The sequence below is a fragment of the Protomyctophum bolini genome, assembly GCF_963924005.1.
Source record: "Protomyctophum bolini genome assembly, chromosome: 23".
In the NCBI taxonomy this organism is placed as follows: domain Eukaryota; kingdom Metazoa; phylum Chordata; class Actinopteri; order Myctophiformes; family Myctophidae; genus Protomyctophum; species Protomyctophum bolini.
The window spans coordinates 8,531,637-8,554,167 of record NC_137884.1 but is presented as its reverse complement, the minus strand read 5'-3'; the positions used below and the strand labels follow the sequence as shown (position 1 = coordinate 8,554,167).

The 22,531-nt window shown below is 41.5% G+C and overlaps 2 protein-coding genes across 2 annotated transcripts; both read left to right on the top strand.

The window, feature by feature from the left end:
* The first annotated feature begins 839 nt into the window (after positions 1 to 839).
* cct2 (chaperonin containing TCP1, subunit 2 (beta)) lies at positions 840 to 12,006 on the top strand. Its single transcript, XM_080756877.1, has 16 exons — positions 840 to 918; positions 2,312 to 2,386; positions 2,702 to 2,767; positions 3,671 to 3,782; positions 3,918 to 3,994; positions 5,375 to 5,487; positions 5,825 to 6,027; positions 6,413 to 6,513; positions 6,603 to 6,730; positions 7,579 to 7,682; positions 8,235 to 8,354; positions 8,756 to 8,884; positions 9,025 to 9,128; positions 9,912 to 10,011; positions 10,805 to 10,946; positions 11,574 to 12,006. Exons 1-16 carry the CDS (start codon positions 916 to 918, stop codon positions 11,602 to 11,604), a joined length of 1,608 nt encoding a protein of 535 aa, XP_080613003.1. The 5' UTR covers positions 840 to 915; the 3' UTR covers positions 11,605 to 12,006.
* Positions 12,007 to 13,011: 1,005 nt separating this feature from the next.
* nots (nothepsin) lies at positions 13,012 to 18,465 on the top strand (the record flags this gene model as incomplete). The annotated part of the gene is made up of 9 exons (XM_080757010.1): positions 13,012 to 13,073; positions 13,879 to 14,062; positions 14,608 to 14,725; positions 16,163 to 16,281; positions 16,565 to 16,764; positions 17,321 to 17,443; positions 17,608 to 17,752; positions 18,065 to 18,163; positions 18,280 to 18,465. The coding sequence occupies 9 exons, from the start codon at positions 13,012 to 13,014 to the stop codon at positions 18,463 to 18,465; spliced, it is 1,236 nt and encodes a 411-aa protein (XP_080613136.1).
* Positions 18,466 to 22,531: the final 4,066 nt, after the last annotated feature.

Genomic DNA, 22,531 nt, shown 5'->3' with positions numbered 1-22,531 from the left:
TCGGCTATGATCGGCCGTGTTTTGCTGGTACTTATTACAAGCTAGTCTACTCTGAATTAATTTAATACTTAACACCTCCTTGTGATGTTTCCTTCCTAATGTCAGTGCACTGCAATATTCATTATTTCTTTTCGTACTATTGATTGAGATAAACGCTATGATAGTTATTGATTTGTGGAATTAATAGGCATGGGCAAATCATTTAAATGTAGGCCTCTAGGCCTAATGTTTTTAAGCATCTGTATGCATCACACACACACACACACACACACACACACACACACACACACACACACACACACACACACACACACACACACACACACACACACACTATAAAAGTCACTACTTATTTCCGAGTAACCAGCAACTGAAGCGAACGGTAACAGGCGAGTGAGGCGACTCGTTTGTGTCGTTTGGTATTCGACTGAACACATGCAGTTGCCAGATGTAGGCTAGTACCGCCACCGTGCGGTACAGTGGCGGTACCAGCCTACATCTTGTCAAAACATTATACATTTGATTTTACGGTTCTTACTAAGAACCGGAACATATTAAACAGGAATAAAGTGATAAAATAGAAGAAAAACGAAAAATGTCAGGCTAGTAGGCTACCAATAAGTTACCAACCAAGAACCAACCAAACACATAATAATACAAATAAATAATTATGTGATATAATAAGACACTACGTGCTCATGTACAGTTGTACACTTTAGATATGTTCGATATTGGACTCAATTGGAGTCTCTGATAGAGTCTGATTGGACATTTGGAATAAATTATCTTTCTTTCTTTTTAGTGCGTCGTCACGTCATCTTACGTCATTACGTCATCCCTCGCTCTGATCATCAGTTCCTCTTTTCTCTGCGCGTGCACGGTTTCAGCCAAGACAGCCATCAACTGAAAGAAAAAATGGTGAGAAAACACTTATTACCGTATTATTATGTGACTGTGTCATAATTCTACATGGATACCCTGTTGCAGAGTGGGATAAACACAAGCTAATTTTCCACCCTAACGTAAACAATCCTTCCATGATGTTTGTTACTAGGTTAGCCGGCGATGCTAGCCGGATGCTACCAGGGTAGCCATGGTTCACATGACGCTTTACAGTCTTGTTTCAGGGCTACTAGCAGGGATGCTAGTCGGGGCTGACAGTGCAGTTCAGCACATGGGCGTGTTAGCCGCTAAGCTAGGGGAGGCTAACTTAAGTACTGTCACAAACGACGTTGTTCCGAATGTTTACGTTCCATGAATTTTCACTGCAAAGGCTTACTTCAGTTAATATTAAACAGACACACGTTTAATATTGCGGTTTCATAGGTTTGTGGAACACATTAAGGTTGTACATGTGGAGATGCTTTGTTCTGCTAGCTCCACCCATAGTCCCATACAGTTCTACTTAGGAATAAGACCACAACGTGTTTAATGTCAAGGTGCAGATGCTCATCTCATCTGTGGAGAGTCTGGAGACACGGACAGTGTGTTAGACCACAATTGTTGACCTCTCGAATTCTGTTCCTCCTGGCTTGGTGTAGCACTAGCAAGTAGCAACATAAGAAGCTTCTAGATGATTCTGGGAAGAGGGGAGGGAAGGTTCGAGTTCAATACGTTTTTTGATTGATTCAATACATTATTAACAATTAGCAGAAAAATGCACAGGTAAGTACAGTTCAATATAAGGTCTGCCAAGAGGATTAAAAACCCAAGAAAGCCTATGGCTTATTTCCATTGGGGTCCTTCATATTCAATTCATAGGAAGAAGTTTAATTAATTTGACCTATTATATAGCGTCGCATTCCCGCCCCCTTTCATGACCAGTCCCAGGAAATAATTCCCAATGCATTTTCCCCAGACATTTTAACAACAAAAAGTGTTGTAACCTGCCGTTTTATTCTTCTTTCTAATTATTTTTTCGGCCCGTAAAATTGTGTTTGTTGTCATGATTTGTCACAAGGCTGTCACGAGGCTTTGTACGAGGCTTAAAAGGTCTTTAAATAAATACTTTTTGAAATGTCTATGAGGGAAATGAACGGGGAATCATTTCCTGGGCCCTGGTAGGGGCGCACCCCATTATAATAATCTTAGTTTATTTTGTGTTCTCTTTGATCAGTTTAAAACTGATATTGAATATGGGTGCATGGATAGGTTGTTGATTATTCCTTTTTTGTTTACCTTTTAATGCATTTGAACTGTTCTTGTTGATGCTGCTACATGAACGAAAACAAAACAAGTTTTGCTCTTATATACTGTGTACACAAGACAACACAACAACTTGAACCTTGATTTGTCGCTTTGGTTGCTGCAGGCGTCCTTATCCATGGCCCCGGTCAACATCTTCAAACATGGAGCAGATGAGGAGAAGGCTGAGACCGCCAGACTGGTAAGTGTGTGTGTGTGTGTGTGTGTGTGTGTGAAAATTGCATGCATCCGTCGATTGGATTCCCTATGACGTTTCCAGACGTCCTATGGATAGGATGTGTTAAAGGGGTTCCATGTGATACTTGGGGGGGCTTGAGCCCAGGGGGTCCATTTGGCTCATGTGAGGGCATGGAGAGAGGACTGGTCCAGTACACCAGTCTGTCCTGATCTTTCAATAAGATGTTGTCAATCCTTCAGATTTTGAAGATATTATTTTTCCATTATAATGTTCATACTCAAAGACTAAACTCAGTTTATGTATTTGTGCTCTTTCTAGTCTTCTTTCATCGGAGCCATTGCTATCGGAGACCTGGTGAAAAGCACTCTAGGACCAAAAGGAATGGTATGCCAATCAAACGCATTTCATCACGAAAACACAAACCGATGGTTTTTTCACACTAGCAGTGACGATTTGAATGCAGCTACAGTCAATTGTGTCTGAGTTATGAGTGATAACACTCATCAATAAGCGAGTTGCGTGGTCCAGCGAGAGCTCAGCTGCTCCGCCTCAAGCGGCCCGGAAGGAGAGCTCACCGGTACATGGACCGGGAGGCCATGTACTTTTGACTGTCAGGGTACTTTTACCCATTTAGACCAGGAAAAAAGTCTATACGTTGTGTTATACCTTTCAATCCGGGAAAGCATTGTTGTTACATCATTGTCTGGCAGAAACCATTTGTAAATCCCTAATTCATCACTGCAGATCGGTTATTTTCACTACTTAAAAACAAATTATATAAAAGGAACTGTTTTGTGTTTTAGGTTATACAAGGTTTCCACCTGACCATATAGCAACATGATTTTTTTTTAATGATAATTTGAATCAAAAATAGAAGTTTTCCCAAATACTTTGGTTAGGATGTAGAAGCTGTTTTTAGAATCAGCCTCAGGTCTGTCCCTGACAATTAGAATTGTCACAATTCCCATTTACAGGTCAGCTGGACAGGTCCTCACGACACAAACTTGACGGAATGAATAATAAACACACACAGGGCACAACATTATTTTCATATGTTTAAAAGAAAAGTTGTGAATCTGCCAAATGTTCACTCATGCAGACAACCACTGCCATGTACAGTATTTCCCCCTAGGTTTACCAGCTTGAGACTTTAACGAGGGTTAATAGAAGGACTGGAACATTGCTTTTACAATCAATTCTGTGAATTCACTTCATACACATGTAGGTTAATTCACTTAATATTTTGTGCTTGTTGACATGCAGCTCATGGCTTTCCTCTCTTCTCAGGATAAGATCTTGATGGGAGGAGGTAAAGAAGGAAATGTGACTGTAACCAACGATGGAGCCACCATTCTGAAAGCCATCGGTGTAGACAACCCTGCTGCCAAGGTCCTTGTTGGTCAGTACGCCCAATTTCAGCTGGTGTTTAAATGGTTAACACATATGAAAAAGGTGGCATTTCTTCCAAAATGATTGATAATTTGATTTATAATTAGTGTGTGTGTGTGTGTGTGTGTGTGTGTGTGTGTGTCAGACATGTCCAAAGTTCAGGATGATGAGGTTGGCGATGGAACCACCTCGGTCACTGTGTTGGCTGCTGAACTGCTAAGGGTGAGAGCTGTCTTATTGTGTTATGCATACTAATTTCTGATTGGCTGGAAGGTGTGTATTAAAGTCCTAACACTGTTGATAACCATACCAGTTAGCTAGCTGCATACAATAACTCTAAACGGTCAAAGCATTAATGTTATTGGTAAAAGCTAAAAAATGCATTATATAGTGTTGTACAAGGTGCATTACATTCACCTATTCACTCACTGGTGCCAGAGGAAACCATGCATGACAACAACCTCCTCATTGGGTGCAGTTAGGGGTTCAGTGTCTTGCTCAAGGACTCTTTTCACATTAACCCAGGAGGAGTTGGTTATCAAACCGGGAACCTTTTCATTAACCAAACTACCGCTCCACCTACTGAGCCACTGCACCCTGTGTGCGTGTGTATATGTCAAAAAAATTGTGAATGTCCACAAACTGTTCCTCTGCTCTCAGTTGACTGCAAAAAACAGTATTGCTATGATAGTAACCCTGATATTCTTAAGAATATAGAGATGCTTCCATAATCTTATACCATTTAAGTGGAATAAAAGTCAATTTAAGTGGAATAAACATTCTCCCCTTCATCCCCACACACAGGAACAGTTTTGATGTGGGTTTTGACATATAATTAATAATATATATTATATATATATATATATATATATATATTAATAATATATGTAAATATATGCAAATTGTCCCCTTATGCACAAGATCGGTATCGGCCGATCATGAGAAACTGGTCCCCTGGTCGCAGCGAATGTATTTCCTGTAAGCGGAGACGATGTACTTTATACCTCATACTAAGCATTTAAAGTATGAGGTATAAAATACAGCAGCCTTGTGTTCATACAGAAAGATTGGGTAAGACTGACGTTATGCTTCGTCTCAACCATTACTCTATGGCTCTGGTCTCAGCCACTGCAGTGTATTTTTTGAGCAGATATGTTGTCTCCGCCTACAGGAAATGCGTTCGCTGCGACCAGGGGGACCCATTTCTGAATTGGTCTATAGGTGATCGGGGTCGGTCCCAAAAAACCTGATCGGAGCATCCGTTGTTAAGATGAATCAATAACTAGCTCGCAACAATCCATAATAGCAAACGTACCGTAAGACTAAAGCCTAGTTTATACAGTGTGAGACAAGGCTTGTCTCACATGAATTAGGCTTAACAGGAGTGACAGCGATGGTACCATAACCATCACTGTTTCCTCACCCAGTTGGAAAAGGGACTAGACTCTATTAATTTGGGCTATTGTTTCCATTGCATTTGTAATTCCATGTTCATGACGGTATGGCAGTGCTTGTTTTCCAGACATTAGTCTGACCCACAGGTGTCGTTCATGAGGCGGTTAAACTCATTCATACCCTTTGTGTGTGTGTGTGTGTGTGTAGGAAGCAGAGCTGTTGATCGCTAAGAAGATACATCCTCAGACGATCATTGCAGGATGGAGGAAAGCAACTCTGGCAGCAAGAAATGCTCTGAAAGAGGCTGCAGTAGACCATGGGTACACACATATATCTTATATATTTTATGGAATCTATATATTTTTCATTTCAGTCACCCCAGGATGTTTAGCATCCGAAGGGCCAAGTGAGTAATTCAAACAATGCTAGGTTTCTTTTGTACAGTTAATAGTTTTCAGACATAAGAATATAAACCTGAATCAAGGGAGCTGGGCATAATTAGAATGACCCACTGGCGTAAAGCGCGAAACATCCAGAGGCGAACGAATGGACCAATTCCTATATTTTGTATTCCCACACCGTTTGTGGTCCCAAATGATCCAAAAGTAGTGCCAAATAAAACGTTTTACACTGAGTAATTGTGTGTGTCTTTGTCAGTGATGATCCGGTCAAGTTCCAGGTGGATCTGCTGAACATTGCGCGGACCACCCTGTCCTCCAAGCTGTTGACTCATCACAAGGCCCATTTCTCTCAGCTGGCGGTGGATGCTGTGCTCAGACTGAAGGGTTCTGGGAACCTGGACGCCGTGCACGTCATCAAGAAGCTGGGAGGAAGTCTCCTTGACTCCTACCTGGATGAGGGTAAAAAAAATGTTTTTCACACTTTTAGAGCATATCATAATGGAGATAATAAACAATGGATTCGCCAAAAAACTCTTTCAATGGGACTGGATGGAGCTGTAGGTCACCTCTTACCTCCTCTCCTTTCCTCTCAGTCATAAGACTGCCTTCCATCGTTAAATTAATAATAACTTTTCATAAAGATTCAACAGAGGCGGTCATATTTTTGCAGAGGCGGAATGTATATAGGGGAAACACTGCACTAGTGACGATGGTCAACATTCAAAGCAGATGCCTAAAGATGTTGTGAAAGCACTGCAGACCACTGATTGGTCAGAGGCTGCTGCTACCAAAAGTGACAACCCTCTAGCACAACATAACGTGTGTATGTGTGCGCAATTTGCAGGCTTCCTGTTGGATAAGAAGATTGGGGTGAATCAGCCCAAAAGAATTGAGAATGTCAACATCTTGATTGCCAACACTGGCATGGACACAGACAAGATTAAGGTATACACAGTACACAAAGTCTCCCACCCACCTTCGTCACATTACATCTCAACTACTATATAATTCACTAACGAACTGTGTGGGTGTAGATCTTTGGTTCCAGGGTGAGAGTTGACTCAACAGCGAAGGTTGCAGAAATTGAAATGGCTGAGAAAGAAAAGATGAAGGAGAAAGTTGACCGCATCCTGAAACACGGAATCAACTGCTTCATCAACAGGTATTCACACACTTTCAACTAGGCCATATTCTGATGCCTAAATTATAATTCACAACGTCTGCGTTCTTGTAGTTTTTAGCTACTAACATAATGTCGATTCCCTGCAGAATTTGTTTCACCCAGTAATAATGGCAACTACTGTCAAAAAGGTCTAATTTATAATCTTTAAAGACCTAAAGCCTCACTATGTAACTTTTGTTTAATTTATACGTTTAAGATTTGTTCAATCTGTACGGTTAATTCAATAAACTAATAATATTGGGGTGGTTGTATTTTGTCTCACGGCTCTTCTATCGAGACATTTAGATCGTGTCAAAGGTCATGTCTCACCTAGACATAGGATCTCACACAAACTTTGACCTGATGGTCAAGAATCAATTCATGCCTTAAGCAAGCGGGTCCCTTTATCAGCTCAATGGGGAAAAATGCCAGCACTTCAGCAGGAAACCAGATTCAAATCCAGGGTAGAAGAGGAAAGTTGCATAGTGATAGTGCTGCTTTAAGCCTTTAACTAATGTAGGCAAGTACAATTGGCTCTGAAATATATCGCAGTGGTTCTCAAACGTCAAGGACCCCCAGTGTAGTGTACATCAGGGCCACAGAACCTCATAACTCGGAGAGTGTACAAATGGAACCTTACCAAATGGATCCATAAGAGTCCATTTGGTTCCATTGTAAGCTCTCATAGGTCTAGACCTGCAAAGGTCCAGTCCATTTGGTTCCTATCAATAATTTAGCTGGGGACCCCATGAAAAGATCCCTGGGTGTCCCTGGACCGTGCCTCACTTTTAGAACCACTGATCTATAGTATTGTGTGGTAATGTTACACCTCTGTTTGTGTCTCTCAGACAGTTGATCTATAACTATCCAGAGCAGCTGTTTGCTCAGGCGGGAGTGATGGCCATCGAACATGCCGACTTCTCTGGTGTGGAGAGGCTGGCTCTGGTCACTGGTAAGATGGGTGGATCTATAGCAGGGGTCTTCAACGTTTTTCAGCACAAGGACCGCCTACCTGAGAGAAATGAAGCGGGGACCTCCACTACATATTTTATAAAACAGTGTTGCAGATTAAACTTTTCCATAGATTTCATAGATGGTTTCATAAACTCGTTTCTTATTCAGACATTCAGCCACTTAAAACGTCAGAACTTGACCTTTCACTCTGTACTTAGTCTGCTCTTTTTTCCCCTATGCCTAACCTCTTTGCTGAAAATAGCCTATCCACACACTTGTTGTGACCTTGTAGATCTGCTGTTTTAGGCTAAAGTTCTCCTGAGAATAGGGACACTAGGGTTCAAGTCGCTAATGCAAAAAAAGAAAATCCTATCACATAAATTTGACGGGCCACTGTAGTAACTCTGAGGGCAGCCTAGAGGTATCGGACCACCTATTGAAGACCCCTGATGTATAGGATTGATTACATTGAAGACCTGGTTCAACATTTTTCTAGTGCCATGTATCAAACTTGTTGTCCATGCTGTTGTTGTTTTGTGTATGTGTGCAGGAGGAGAGATCACCAGTACGTTTGACCATCCTGAACTAGTGAAGCTGGGACACTGTAAACTGATTGAGGAGGTGATGATTGGAGAAGACACACTCATCCACTTCTCTGGAGTTGCCATGGGTACTAAGAACACACCATCATTTCATAATTAGGGTTGGCCATTATACCGATATTATTATTATTATAACTACACCTATCGTCATATGAGACTAGATATCGTCTGGGATATTGTAACGTTATGACATAAGTGTTGTCTTTTCTTGGTTTTAATCACTTAATAATAATCAACTATTTAAAAAATAAATAAAATTGAAATTTGAAATTGAAATTAAAATAGTTCCAATATGATGATATTGCAGTATCGTTCACGGTATTCGGTTAAAGATATTGATCAAAGATATTGTGATTTTATTTTGTCTATATTGCCCAGCCCTATTCATAATACAATAATAATTTTAAAATATCCACAGGACCACAGTGTTGATAACTGTGTGTGTGTGTGTGTGTGTGTGTGTGTGTAGGTGAGGCGTGCACTATCGTGCTGCGTGGAGCCACCCAGCAGATCCTGGATGAGGCAGAGAGGTCTTTACACGATGCACTGTGTGTCCTCGCTCAGACTGTGAAAGAAACTCGCACAGTGTATGGAGGAGGTATTCAACACACGCACATGCACACGCAATTCAATTCAAAGGGCTTTATTGGCATGAGAAAACATACGTTTACATTGCCAAAGCACACGCACGCATATCAATAGATCTACAGTCACACCCCATTCACTTTCTCCCGCCAGGTTGCTCTGAGATGCTAATGGCTAAGGCAGTGGCTGATCTGGCCATACGGACACCAGGAAAGGAGGCTGTTGCCATGGAGTCATTTGCCAAGGCTCTGATAACGGTAACATTTCAACAGTTGTTATTATTAGAACATTGCAGCAATTGTGAAAACTTAAAGGGGTCCAAGGCACTCTGTTCCAGTCAAGTGAAAAAAGCCTTTATTTGTTTGGCATGGCAAAGATCATTAAAAATGGACCAACGCGTTTTGGCTACAAGCCTTGGTCAGGGTCCAATAGCAGCAATTGTATTATTTTTAACACATTTGACAATTATTCGGGCCCCTGAGCCACAAACCTGTTGACACTGATTACATTTTAAGTTAATTAGTCCTAAACAGCTAGTGGATTACTTCTTTATGATAATCTTTATCAGCTTAAACTGATAAAGATTTACACTTCCCATCCCTAGCACTCATTATCACAATACTTAGTTACTTAGTTTTGGCTATGAAGTTGGTACTATCGTATTGATGATATCATGGATCTCCATATGGGCATAACGGACAGATTTTAGTATTTATTGATATTTCCGGACAACCGATAAACCGACTGAACTTCCAATAACACTCCCTCAGGTCAAAAGTAACAGAAGATATCTCCAACAGAGAAGATATCATGCTTTGTATGATTTTTGAATGATTGAAAATGCAGTCCCATTAGCCACTTGTAACATCTGCAATGTGTTCGGAGAGGCGTGTATGTACTTGGAGTTTGTACTGTCATGTTTTATTTCGGAAAAACAAAGTCGTCTAGGGACTCATAACGGATTTATAAGTTTAAATAATGTAACCATCAATGTTACATGTATTCACAATAAAAAATTGTTTTTTGTGTGCGTTTTCTAGCTGCCTACCATCATCGCAGACAATGCAGGTTATGACAGCTCTGAACTGATCTCTCAGCTCAGAGCTGCTCACCAGGAGAACAAGAGCACATATGGACTCGGTGAGTACACACACCACTACTTTATACTTGATTATTCCAAATCGTATGTTTTTGTTTATGGTTAATTGTAAATTACTAGACCGGTGCCCCTGTCCAGAGCCTCGGCAGGGGCCTTTTGTGGGGGTTCGGGACATGGAACGTGGGTCCGACCGACTCAACACCGGGCACTGCACTCCTTGTGTGTGGAATGCGTGTGTCGAATTTGAAGTCGGTGGGGCAAACGGTTCTCGAGTTACGTGCAGTACAGCCGTACATGCGTACAGAGTACAGACGGATGTACAGAGACGTGGTGCGTTTATAGATACAAAGATAGATAGATGACCAAAAATAAACCATTAATTCAAAATTAAACACTAAACGTCTGTAGGCAAATGTAGGCAATTATCTATTATGGAATGTGAATGCATTGGTGCAGAATCGTCTGCATTGCTATGCATCTTACAGGGGGCAACACTGGGGATGGAACAGAACCGTATTGTGGGCAGACTGGAATCGCAGCACTTAGTGTTTCATTGATTATAGTGGCAGTGTACCGTCCACTCCACGAAGCAGAGCCAATTCCCACACAATGTAGCTCATTTACACCTGTACTACACTCACTATCGAAACAGATCACGCACCCACACAACACAGTATGACTAGACATGTTAAGTATCGTGAAAAAATGTGACTTTTTAATTTCGAAACCCTAAACCGTGTGTTTGTGTGTGTGCGTGTGTGTGTGTGTGTGTGTGTGTGTGTGTGTGTGTGTGTGTGTGTGTGTGTGTGTGTGTGTGTGTGTGTGTGTGTGCAGACATGTACCAGGGGACCATAGGAGACATGTGTGAGTTGGGAATCACAGAGTCGTTCATGGTGAAGAGGCAGGTGTTACTGAGTGCTGCTGAAGCTGCTGAGATGATCCTCAGAGTGGACAACATCATCAAAGCTGCTCCAAGGTATGGAGGGTAAAATTGGTTAACTGTCAATCGGCAGTGCTCAAACTTTTATTTATAGTTTTTCATTGCCGGACAGCCAAGCAGTACATCTGACAAGAACATCTTTGCACATAGTCACCCATTTATTTTCTTTTTTTAAATCGTCACAAACATCTACAAACAATTTGTAGTTTGGTTCTGTTTGTACATTCTCAGAGTTACAGACCTGTAAGGGTCCATTTGGAACCTCCCCAAAGAACCTTGAGGTTGCCTGGACCCCACTTTGAGATCCACTACTGTAGATGGACAAGTAAATGGGTTGTAGAGCCTTAATGTCGAAATCAGCCCAGAGGGAGTCTATCCCTGTTTCAATGTGCTAGACCCATGGGAGGAGATGTATTGCTGAGGTGGAGTGCAACACCTACCACCAGCTCCTTATAGTTACCACAAGACTTTGTGGCCCAAGCTGTGCTATATGCTGAGCAGGTGGTACGCGTGATCAAACCCACAACCTTGTGGGGGTGCTCTACCGACTGAGCTACCCAGACACTGTAAGAAAGACGGAAGCAGATGGTTAGAAAGGTAGAGCGAATAGATGTTACATTTATTTCGTGTGAATGATTTGTATGTGTGTTTGTTCCCCAACAGGAAGCGCGTTCCAGACCACCACCCCTGTTAGATGAAGATGGAGGATGAAGACTATGGAGGAGAATCAGTTTGTGTATTTATCTGTTGTTTTCAGTCCAGTTCACTTGGAGGAAATATAATTAGGCACTCTGGTTTTCATGTTTAGGTCCCTGTGGAATGCACTGTACAGACTAGCCCTGCTAACGCTAGCTCACTTGCCTTGCCATGATTATGCTAAAGCTAAAGATATTACGCTGCAAGTTTTCTCTCCAGCTAGTTTTACATTTATGTTGAGCGCTTGTTAGACAGGTTGAAAGTTTCCACGTCTAGCTGACTTTAAATCACATGCTGATGTACAGCAGAAGGGCGTGCTAGTGTTGGCTGGGTTGTCTACAAAATGTGGAACAAAAGTCCTGATGTTTGTTTACTGAAAGAATAAAGGCAACAAGCCAGATGATTTGCGTTTGTGCTAATTCTTTTCAGATTTATGGTATGATGTAATAATTTGAATGAGGTAAATATGTAATGATTATAGATGATGGACAAAATTACACTTGATTAAAGTAGCCATACTTATTTGAAGGTTTTATATAAATGTATAGTATACATGTTTCTTAACAAACATATTATCCATAATAAATAAATATAAAACCTTAAGAACCATTATGATGGGTGCCTATAGGAACAGAATGGTAGTTTTAAATTGCTTCAATGAAAAGGACTTGAATTGGCTCTTGCCGATCTATTCACCTTATTCCTTGCTGAATTCTGCAACATATCTACCTCCATAACTTCCTCCCTATAGACTGCAGGTGTAAAATGTAAAAATCGTAAAAGAAACAAGCAGCCAGGTCTATGATTGAAAAATAACAAGAGAAGCAACTAGGATAAGTTTTACTTAAGGTACCACTTTTCAACCTATAATAGGTCCACTCCTCACTAATAATCATGATAAAATGGCACAATTCTTTTTCTACTCAGTCCGTGTCTCAGGTCGGCTGTGGGCAGTTCAGAAACCCGTCTACCAGTGACATTGTAAGATTTCTTCACTTTTTTTACAAAAATGTTTACATTTGTATTATCGTGAATGATTGCTTCCATTTTCACATTGCAACTTTCAAGTTTCTATTATTTTGGATTCCCCATTGATGTCACTGGTGGACGGGTTTCTGAACTACCCACAGCCCTCCACAACACAGACGGAGTAGGAAAAAAAACGGTGCCATTTTATCATGATTATTAGTGAGGACCTAGTATATGAAGATGGGTTGAAAAGTGGTGAAGTGGTCAGCTATTCGAAAATGGCATATCTACAAGCTGAAATGGCCTGGCTGTGGTGTGATGAGTGAGGTCAGAGGCACTGCGACCTACCTGTATGCCAACAACACTAGACAAACAATGACTGGACTGTCCAACATCAAGCAGACAGAACATCAGTCTCAGCAGGACAGAGACAGACATGAAGTGGACAGAGTTTCTCACCATCTGCTCGCTCATCTGGTCAGCACATGGCCTCATTAGGTAACTATTACAATGCTGTTTTTCAAGGTATTAATGTTTTTTAAGGGGTAATTCACAAAACTTATGGGGTCGTTTTACTGGCTACTTTGTGTGCAGTTAATCAATATTTAGTTGTTACATTTTAATTTTATCCCCCCACCCCCATCTATATAAGCCCATTGAACTTCAAACTATTTTAACCATGTTATAGCCTCATTGAAACCTGGATTCAAGATGTGAAAGACATTTTTTTTAATAAGCTTTTTGCAGTGTAATTTCGAATACACTGCCATTTGAACAAGACAATTATTTTTTTAACTGTAAATATAATAGCTGCATGTGCATGCAAGGGGGAACAAAGGCTGAATTGTTTATACCTTGCCTATACATTTGGTTACACTGCCAATACAAAGGACTATTGATATTTCTCTGTAGTCGGATAAAAACGATATTGCGATGCATTAAGGCTAGCCTATAGTCAACTTAATTAAGTTTTCTTTCTGTTTCTGAAATGTTGGTGGAGGTGGAGGAAAAATGAATAAAAGCCCTGAATCTTTAGGTTAAACATACATGACTGCTAGGCGGTTGCAGGCAATTGACATTTCCCTGGGGCTAGACCCCCGAACTTTAGAATCTTCTAAAGTTCTAATGCAGTGGTTCTCAAAGTGTGGTCCAGAGACCATCTGGGTTCCTGAGGCTGTTCCAAACAGGTCTTTAACTGAGTGTACAAACGGAACCAAATGGTTCCATTTAATTGTACTCTCAGAGTGATGTGGGTCATTGAAATGAAAAGTTTGGTCTAGTAATATTCTCTTTCTTGCACCAGGGTTCCTCTGAAGAAGGTGCGTTCGGTTCGCAGTCTGCTGCGTGCCAGCGGTGTGTTGGAGGAGTTTATGAGAGAACACCAGACGGATGTGTTCAGCCGTCGCTATGCTCAGTGTTTCCCTGCTGGGACTCCATCCCTGCGTCTCCTGGATCACACCAGGGTGAAACTCCACAACTACATGGACGTAAGAGAACTGGGGTCCTCGACGGGGGGGGCCCTAGCTAAATGAGCTAATAAAATATAGCATTACATTTTTAAATTTCATTAATAAGTTAAACCAAATGGTCCCTCGCACAAAATAATCTTCAAATGGCGGTCTAACATGAAAAATGTTACTCGGATACCATAGGACAGTGGTTCCCAAACTTCTTCATGTCTAATTTTCATTTGAAAAGATATGCCAGGGACACCCCCATAAGAGAAGATCTTTACGGCTCTAACAGAGATTCTCAACCAGTTTAATTTCAAGGACCCCCCCCAGTTTGACATGCATTAGTCTACGGACTCCCATTTAATGGCATTTCTATCTCTGGGACCCACAATTTATATTGTAAAATCAATGTTAATTTAACTGTGTACAAAACTCTCAGACCCATAAGGGTCGATCCATTTGGTTCCAAACCATCATTTAGCTGGGGACCCCCTGGAAGTCCCTCAAGGACCCCTGGGGTTCCCCGGACCCCACTTTAGGACATAGGTCATTGGATAACGTGTGTGTGTGTCACTCAGGCTCAGTTCTATGGCCAGATCACTCTTGGGACTCCAGGACAGAACTTCACTGTTATATTTGATACTGGTTCCGCTGACCTATGGGTTCCTTCATCCTACTGTGTGAGCCAGGCCTGTGGTAAGCAGTGACAGAAGAAGTACTCACATTTTGCACTTAAGTACAAGTATCAGTACCATATTGTCGCAATAGTTACAAGTATTCAATTCAATTCAATTAGTATGTAGTATAAGGCCTGACTCACACCTTCGCAACAGATTGATGTATGCTTGTTGTATGAGATGTATAGCTGATGCAAGCTCCCATTTCCAATGGGAGTCACATGGTTTGACACAACATTTGTGTTGTATGAGGGGGTGGGGGGCAGTCGAAACACAGCCGAAAGCCGTACACCACAAATGTTGTGTCAAACCATGTGACTTTCATTGGAAATGCATTGGGGCAAGATGTATCACACCCTTTGTATACATCTAGCATGCATCAATGTTGTATGCTAGATCGAAAGGTGTGAGTCGGGCCTAAGGTGGCCTAAGTCTGGTATTCTCCCTGAGTAAAAGTGCAAAAGTACTGGTGTCAAATACTTAAAGTATCAAAAGTAAAACTACTCATCGTCATCATTGTGCAGAACTTCCCATTTCACTCGTTTTTAAAATGTATAAAAATCCTTTGGAAATAGCAGATCTACAAGCTTACAACTTTTTGTTGTACTATTTTTTGCATTTCTGTGAATCTTTACTTGTATGTAAAGCACTTTGCAATAGACAACGTATATAGGGCTGAAAAGGTTAATCTATGTTTTGTAGTAATTCTAATAATCAAGTAAGTAAATTAATAAAACTAAAGTTTTCTAATGTAGAGTGGAGTAAAAAAAGTACAATATTTGCCTCTGAGATGTAGTGGTGAAGAAGTAAAACTATTCCAGTAAAGTAAAAATACCTCAAAGTGTACTTAAGTACAGTACTTGAGTACATAGTAGTACTTAGTTACTTTACACCACTGGGTGCGTGTGTGCGCAATTTTGTGTCAAAATGACCTGGCCTTAAACCAGTGTATTCACCATACAGATTAAAAGTTCATGGTCTCTCAGTGTGTGTGTATGCATATGCACTCTCTAGGCCCTATCAGTTACTGATATGATAATCTAGTATTATCAACAGATGCTAGTTCAGTACAAAACCTGATAATTAATGTCATTTTATCCTCCATAATGGACTCTGCTAACACATCCGAATGTCGGGGTGCCCGCTGGCCTAGTGGTCCAGGCGCATGCCACATATAGGCTCTGGCCTGACAGCGCGTCGCATGTTCGAGTCCCGTTCATAACGACCTTTGCTGCATGTCTCTCCCCTTCTCTCTCTCCCTCTTTCCTGTCCGTCTTCACTGTAACTATCAATAAAGGCACAAAAGCAACAACAAAAAAAAGTTAAAAAATAATATCAGAATGTCGCCTGTTCTCACTCAGTCTAATTAACCACCTTATCCCTAATTTCTACTTTGTTGTATGATGATATTGTTATACACTGTGCGTGTGTGTGTGTGCGTGTGTGCATGTTCCAGCCAACCACCAGCAATTTAAGGCATTTGACTCTCATACTTTTGGTCATGATGGAAGAACGTTTGGAATTAACTATGGTTCAGGACACCTGCTGGGCGTCATGGGCAGAGAGACTCTGAAGGTAACGTGTATGCCTGAGTCATACTTAGATTTGTGCTGTGTTGTGCACATCGCAGTGCGATGTGTTGTGAGCTCGTAGATCTACTATGTTCCGTACATGATGACGCCACACAACTATGTATAACTCTGGCTTAAAGGTAGTGTAAGACAATTGATATATGTGGTTAAAGCAAAAAGGTTTTTGTTAAATCGCCTGAGGTCGATTCTGCAAATGCCTTCTAAATAAAACATTTCATGCAATCAGCAGACTTATAAAATAATGGTTAAAATGCTCTCCTCTCCAGATAGGAGATCTGACGGTGATAGAACAGGAGTTTGGAGAGTCTGTATATGAACCAGGCCAGGCGTTTGTCCTGGCTCAGTTTGACGGAGTTCTGGGTCTTGCCTACCCCTCTCTGGCCGAGATCGTTGGGAAGCCTGTGTTTGATAGCATGATGACTCAGAAACTCGCAGAAAAACCTGTATTCTCATTCTACCTCAGCAGGTATTGTAGTAATGGCCGACATTACTTGACTTTTTTTTGTGTCAACATTCGTATAGGCAATTATATGCAGACAGTTTGCCTCAATTTGTAACCAACTTTGGGCATGCCGTTACAGGCGAACATTTTCAAAGAGGTTGTTGATCTGCTATTTTTGAAATTTCTGAAAAGCGTTAATGAAATTGAGCTCATTTTGACAAAGTATATTGGTCGGAACATGGGTGTGCTAGGACTCACCCAAAAGGTTTTCACCATAATAAGGCTGTACTGTCCTACTGTATTCCACTATTCTCTGTTCTAACTCAACTGTATTTTACTGTACTGTACTGTACTAAACTCTACAGTACTCTACTTTATTCTATTATTATTCTATTCTCCTAATAAATAGGTAAACTGACTAGCATGTCTTCTACTTAATAATTTTAAATAGTGAATAATAAATTAACAAGTAATTTGAATATTTAAAGATCACTGAACTAACTTTTCTTCATCACTGAAACAACACTGAAATCTGCCCTTCATTTCACATCCTTTGAATTTGTGGGCAAATGTCTAAAAGGAGGCAAACCAGGGACCCAGAGGGAGAGCTTCTAATTGGAGGAACTGACGAGGCGCTGTTCAGTGGTCCAATCAACTGGATCCCTGTCTCTAATAAGGGATACTGGCAAATTAAGATAGAAAGGTGACACACACACACACACCCCACAACAGGCAGGCCTACATAACATTACAGCAGTATAGTATTATATTTTGGATTGAAAACAATTTGGGAAATGTGTGTGTGTGTGTGTGTGTGTGTGTGTGTGTGTGCACGTGGGCCCCTGCCTGTGTGTGTTTCTGTGTCAGCATCGCTGTCCAGGGTATTGCTTCGTTCTGTCCTCGGGGTTGCCAGGCGATCATCGACACAGGAACCTCCCTCATTGCTGGGCCAACCAATGACATTCTCAAACTGCAGGAGCTGATTGGAGCCGTGCCCACTAGCATCGGAGAGGTTCAAAACTAAATATAATACCCTTATTATTATTATTTTTTTAAATCACATATCTAAAACTAATCGTGTGTGTGTGTGTGTGTGTGTGTGTGTGTGTGTGTGTGTGTGTGTGTGTGTGTGTGTGTGTGTGTGTGTGTGTGTGTGTGTGTGTGTGTGTGTGTGTGTGTGTGTGTGTGTGTGTGTGTGTGTGTGTGTGTGTGTGTGTGTGTGTGTGTGTGTGTGTGTGTGTGTGTGTGTGTGTGTGTGTGTGTGTGTGTGTGTGTGTGTGCGCGCGCGCGCCTGTGCGTGCCTGTGCATGCCTGTGCGTGTCAGTATCTGATAGACTGTGCCAGGTTAACCAGCCTTCCACATGTGACATTTATTATGGGAGGGGTCGAATACACACTGCAATCACAGAACTACGTACGGAAGGTATGATCAATCGATTTGTCTGTCTGTCCTATGATCATCTATCTGCCTATCTGTCTCCCAATTCCTAATTAGAATCTTTCTCTCCGTTCGTCTCTCTCTGCTTGCTGTCTGTACAGGAAGTTTTGGGCGGCAGGGAGTTGTGTTTCAGCGGCTTCGTGGCAATGGACCTAATGTCTCAGCAGGGACCGCTGTGGATTCTGGGAGATGTGTTTCTGACGGAGTACTACAGCATCTTCGACAGAGGACAGGACCGCGTTGGGCTGGCACGCGCCAGACACCAGACGGAGGACTGTACCAATTAGCTATCAATCATCCAATCTATCCATAACTGATAGACCCACTGATCAGTAATTGTTAAGCAGAGGGAATTAAAGTTTTGCACTGCAGCATCTCTTACTATGTCTCACCCTGCTTTGTCACAACAGTGACACATCTTACGTTTGTGTGCCCTTGTATTCTTTCAAAATAGCGACGTGGGGTGCCCATCCGATTTCCCAACTTTTTCTTTATCTTTTTCATTTTTTCCCCCCTAAGACGTGTACAGACGTCTTGGGCACACCATGGGATAATTCCCAGGACGTCTGGAGACGTCTGGGGCACAAATTGGGTTAAATCGTCTCAACTCTGTCTGGGAACAGTTATGACTTTGACTATTATATGTCGTCACTGTCAGTAATTATTTAGTCATACGTTCTGGTTAATACTTTTCATTGGTTCAATATTTACCAGTAAGACGCTCTGAGGGCGGGAAGCGACCTCGCCCTAAAGGGCGGCGTCGCGTGCACGCATCCGCCTGGGTGACGGCAGACTGCTGGGCGAGCGCTGGCTCCATATATGGAGATCTAAGGGTGGCAGCAGGGGTAGTGTCTTGAGTGTACAGGGTTTGATTCGGTCTGGCCATATATGGCGCGCTGCGTGTCTTGAGTGTAAAGGGTTTGATGAGATCAACATAATGGAATGTCAGGACAGGTCAGCTCCATATATGGAGATTTAAGGTTGGCAGCGGGAGGAATCTAGTTTTCGCTTGCTGCATTAATAACTTTGGGGCGGGCCCGTCTAGAGATTGAATGGACAGGTATCAGTCAAAAGGGAGACATCGAAGAGGAAGGACGGCTGGGGAAGGCTCAACATATGGAATGTTAGAACAGGTCAGCTCCATATATGGAGATCTAAGGGTTTGAGTTCAGATGTAGAGTTGCTGGTGCGGCTCTATTATGCAGATCTAGGTGATGATCCAGTCTTTTCCATGTATGGCTATCCAGGGTTTGTTGAGGTCAGTGTCGTGATCTTCATATATGGAGCGTGTCACAAGACGTGACGGATTGATGACCATATATGGTGTTGTGACGTGTCATGACTTTGACTTATGATGATAAGAGCGCCCCTCACTTCACACGGGTGTGATTATTATTTTCCCAAATACGGTATGTCCAAGTTCAACTTACATTTACAAAGTGATTACCGGGCGATAACTGGTTATCTTGTAAACTAGGAGCCCTAGTAGTACCCATTCATGGGGGGGGAAAGCATTACTTTCATTGTATTGTGTAATATGAGCTAAAGCTTTTCTCCAAATGAGTTTCAGCTGAATTGAAGCTAGACGGAGCTAACATCATTGATTGTCTGACACTCCAATCTAATCTACACAAAGATGAACATTAAAAAACACACACACACACACACACACGCACACGCGCACATGCGCACACACACACACATGCACACTTACATTAGTAATCAAGACTAACAGCTTGCTAATGACCTCACATCACAAAACACTCTAATGTCTGTCTGTCTGTCTGTCTGTCTGTCAAACAGTCAATCATATTAATCTTGTACAAAAGTAACAGCCATCTGTACAATGTGTCATTCAGTCAGTTAATCAGTCAGTAAATAAAAAAAATAGTGAATAAAAAGTTCATAAACAATAAACCAGTCAGTCACAGACCTACCCAGTACGAAGGTAACTGGAATCTGTTCAGCATATCTGTCACAGTACAGAGCCAACTTATCAAAGAATCTTTTCTGTTCTTCTGATAACACCAGCCTATGACACATCAATCAATCAATCAATCAAATAAAGAGGACGAGAGGTGACCTGGTGTAGTTCAATAAGGTATGTCATGACCACAAGATAAAAGTCACGACAACCACATCCCGATCTCGTGGCCACATGCGACCGTTACACATTGTAAGGCTTTCGGCTGTGTTTCGACTGCCCCCCCCCCCTCATACAACATGTTGTGTCAAACCATGTGACTCCCATTAGAAATGCATTGCGAGCTTGCATCAGCTATACATCTCATACAACAAGCATACATCAATCTGTTGCGAAGGTGTGAGTCAGGCCCAAAGGTTTCCCCAGATTGCGAGAGCGAGCACAGATGTGTGTCTCTTCTTATACCCTCTCGTGCTTGGTCAGCAAAACTTAAAAAACAGAAGGAGAAGTTGAATAGACACAGTTCGTTGCAGAAGTTCAAACAATGGGTCAGAAGGGTTATTGATAGTTGACACTTACTCCCCCTGGGCAGACCTTAGCGACGGACAGATTCCCGGAAACACTCTCCTTTGCGTCAGTCAGCCGCGGAGGTGGAGCTTCTTTTCCATCCACCAGCTGTCTAAAAACTCGGAAAAACGCAGCTTCTTCTGCCCGCGGCTGTCTGCTCATATGTGCCCAGACGGAGTGAGGGATCTACTAGTTCCTGTCTTGTGAATCACCATCTCTGGGGAGCTATAGACACCCACAGTGTCAACATGTTGGTACTTTCACTGGGCCTTCTACGAGGGCCTCTGACTCCAGGGCCTCTCCAGGTTTCCTGTTATGCACCATGGCATCTGAAGACTAGATAATAACCTCATCAAGAATGCACAAAACAAGTTTTATGACTGGGGGGGGGAAGCACCTGATAGAAAGAGGTAATAGTAAAGCATATATTTTTACTTCACAGATGCAACATCCTCAATAACCCCCAAAACCAAAAACAAATCGGCAAAGCAGTTGCTGGAATATTATTAAAGCTTATTACCGGTATGCTAACTATGCAAATTGCCCAACATAATGCGAGTTAGAATCTGGCAGTTTCTAAATGATGGGGACCCATACTCAACATTTCTAACATAAAATCTTAGTGTACTCAAAATACGGGTTCACATTAAAGAGTAAAAGGATTATATAATCAATGTTGACACCTCGACCTGACTTCTCTCAGAAGCGAAAACTCCAGGTGGTCATTTCAGGAATGATTTTAAATACATTGAAAACAGAGCTAGACAGAGCAAAGATAGGCCTATAAGATTAGGATGAATGCCTAATGATGACATGGGGGACATTAAGCTGTCTACAGATACATCAAACGCTCACGCAAAGACGGATGGTAAATCAAGTCAGATGTTTTCCTTGGTGGCGTGGCGTTTCTATCTTATCACACTTCACACAATGCTGACATGCATCACGAAGCATCTTGCATACAATACAAAGTAGCCTATATGGACAACTGTTCTCCTCACGCATGTGCTTAGGTTACGCTTATCTCTATCTTTATTTATATTTATGTATTTTATCGATTTTAAAATGTCACCCTTTGCTGATGTGGTGGGTGGGTCTTTCAGTATGTGAAGTGACCTACAGTCTATGGCAGTGACATCATAGAAGCTAGGTTTGTTTCCCTGCCCACACCCCTGTTTTTTTTTATGGGTAGGTGCTCGGGTGAATTTCACCGTGTTAATGATAATGTGATAGAAAATCCCACACACCCACAGCCTGTTTTTTTCCCCTTCACTGCATAATGGTGAAATGCTGGTGAAGCAGCATTTCATATATTATGCACCACAAACAAACCTGGAACAACATTCCAGGTTTTTTTTCCATTAGGAAATCCCCAACCATAGCTGTTCTTAAATCCTATTTAAAAACATATTTATTTAACATCGCCTCTAATCTAATGATGTCTAATAATTAACAGCTAGGTCTTGCCTGGGATTTAAATGAGCTCTGTGTTATCCCTTTTTTCTTCTTTTTTTAATCAAAGGTGGGATTATTTGTTCTAATGTATATGCTCCTTTATCTTATTTTAAGTGTATAGCCTATCTATTATAATCTTTATGCATTTTTAAAGTGCATTGTTGTACTCTGTATTTGATTTTATTCTGTAAAGCACTTTAATTTGAATTGCAAAGGTAATATATAAATAAAATTGCATTGCCTTAATTGCCTTGCAACTGGACCATTCTCACATGTCCTAGGAATGGCCAGGTGGACCAAAGGAGAAGTTCCAACTTCCCAGCTCCATTTCTTTTTTTTAGGAATATATTTTTTAAATATGATAGAGCCCCCTTTTTTGTGTGAAGTCATGATGAAATAAGAGTTGC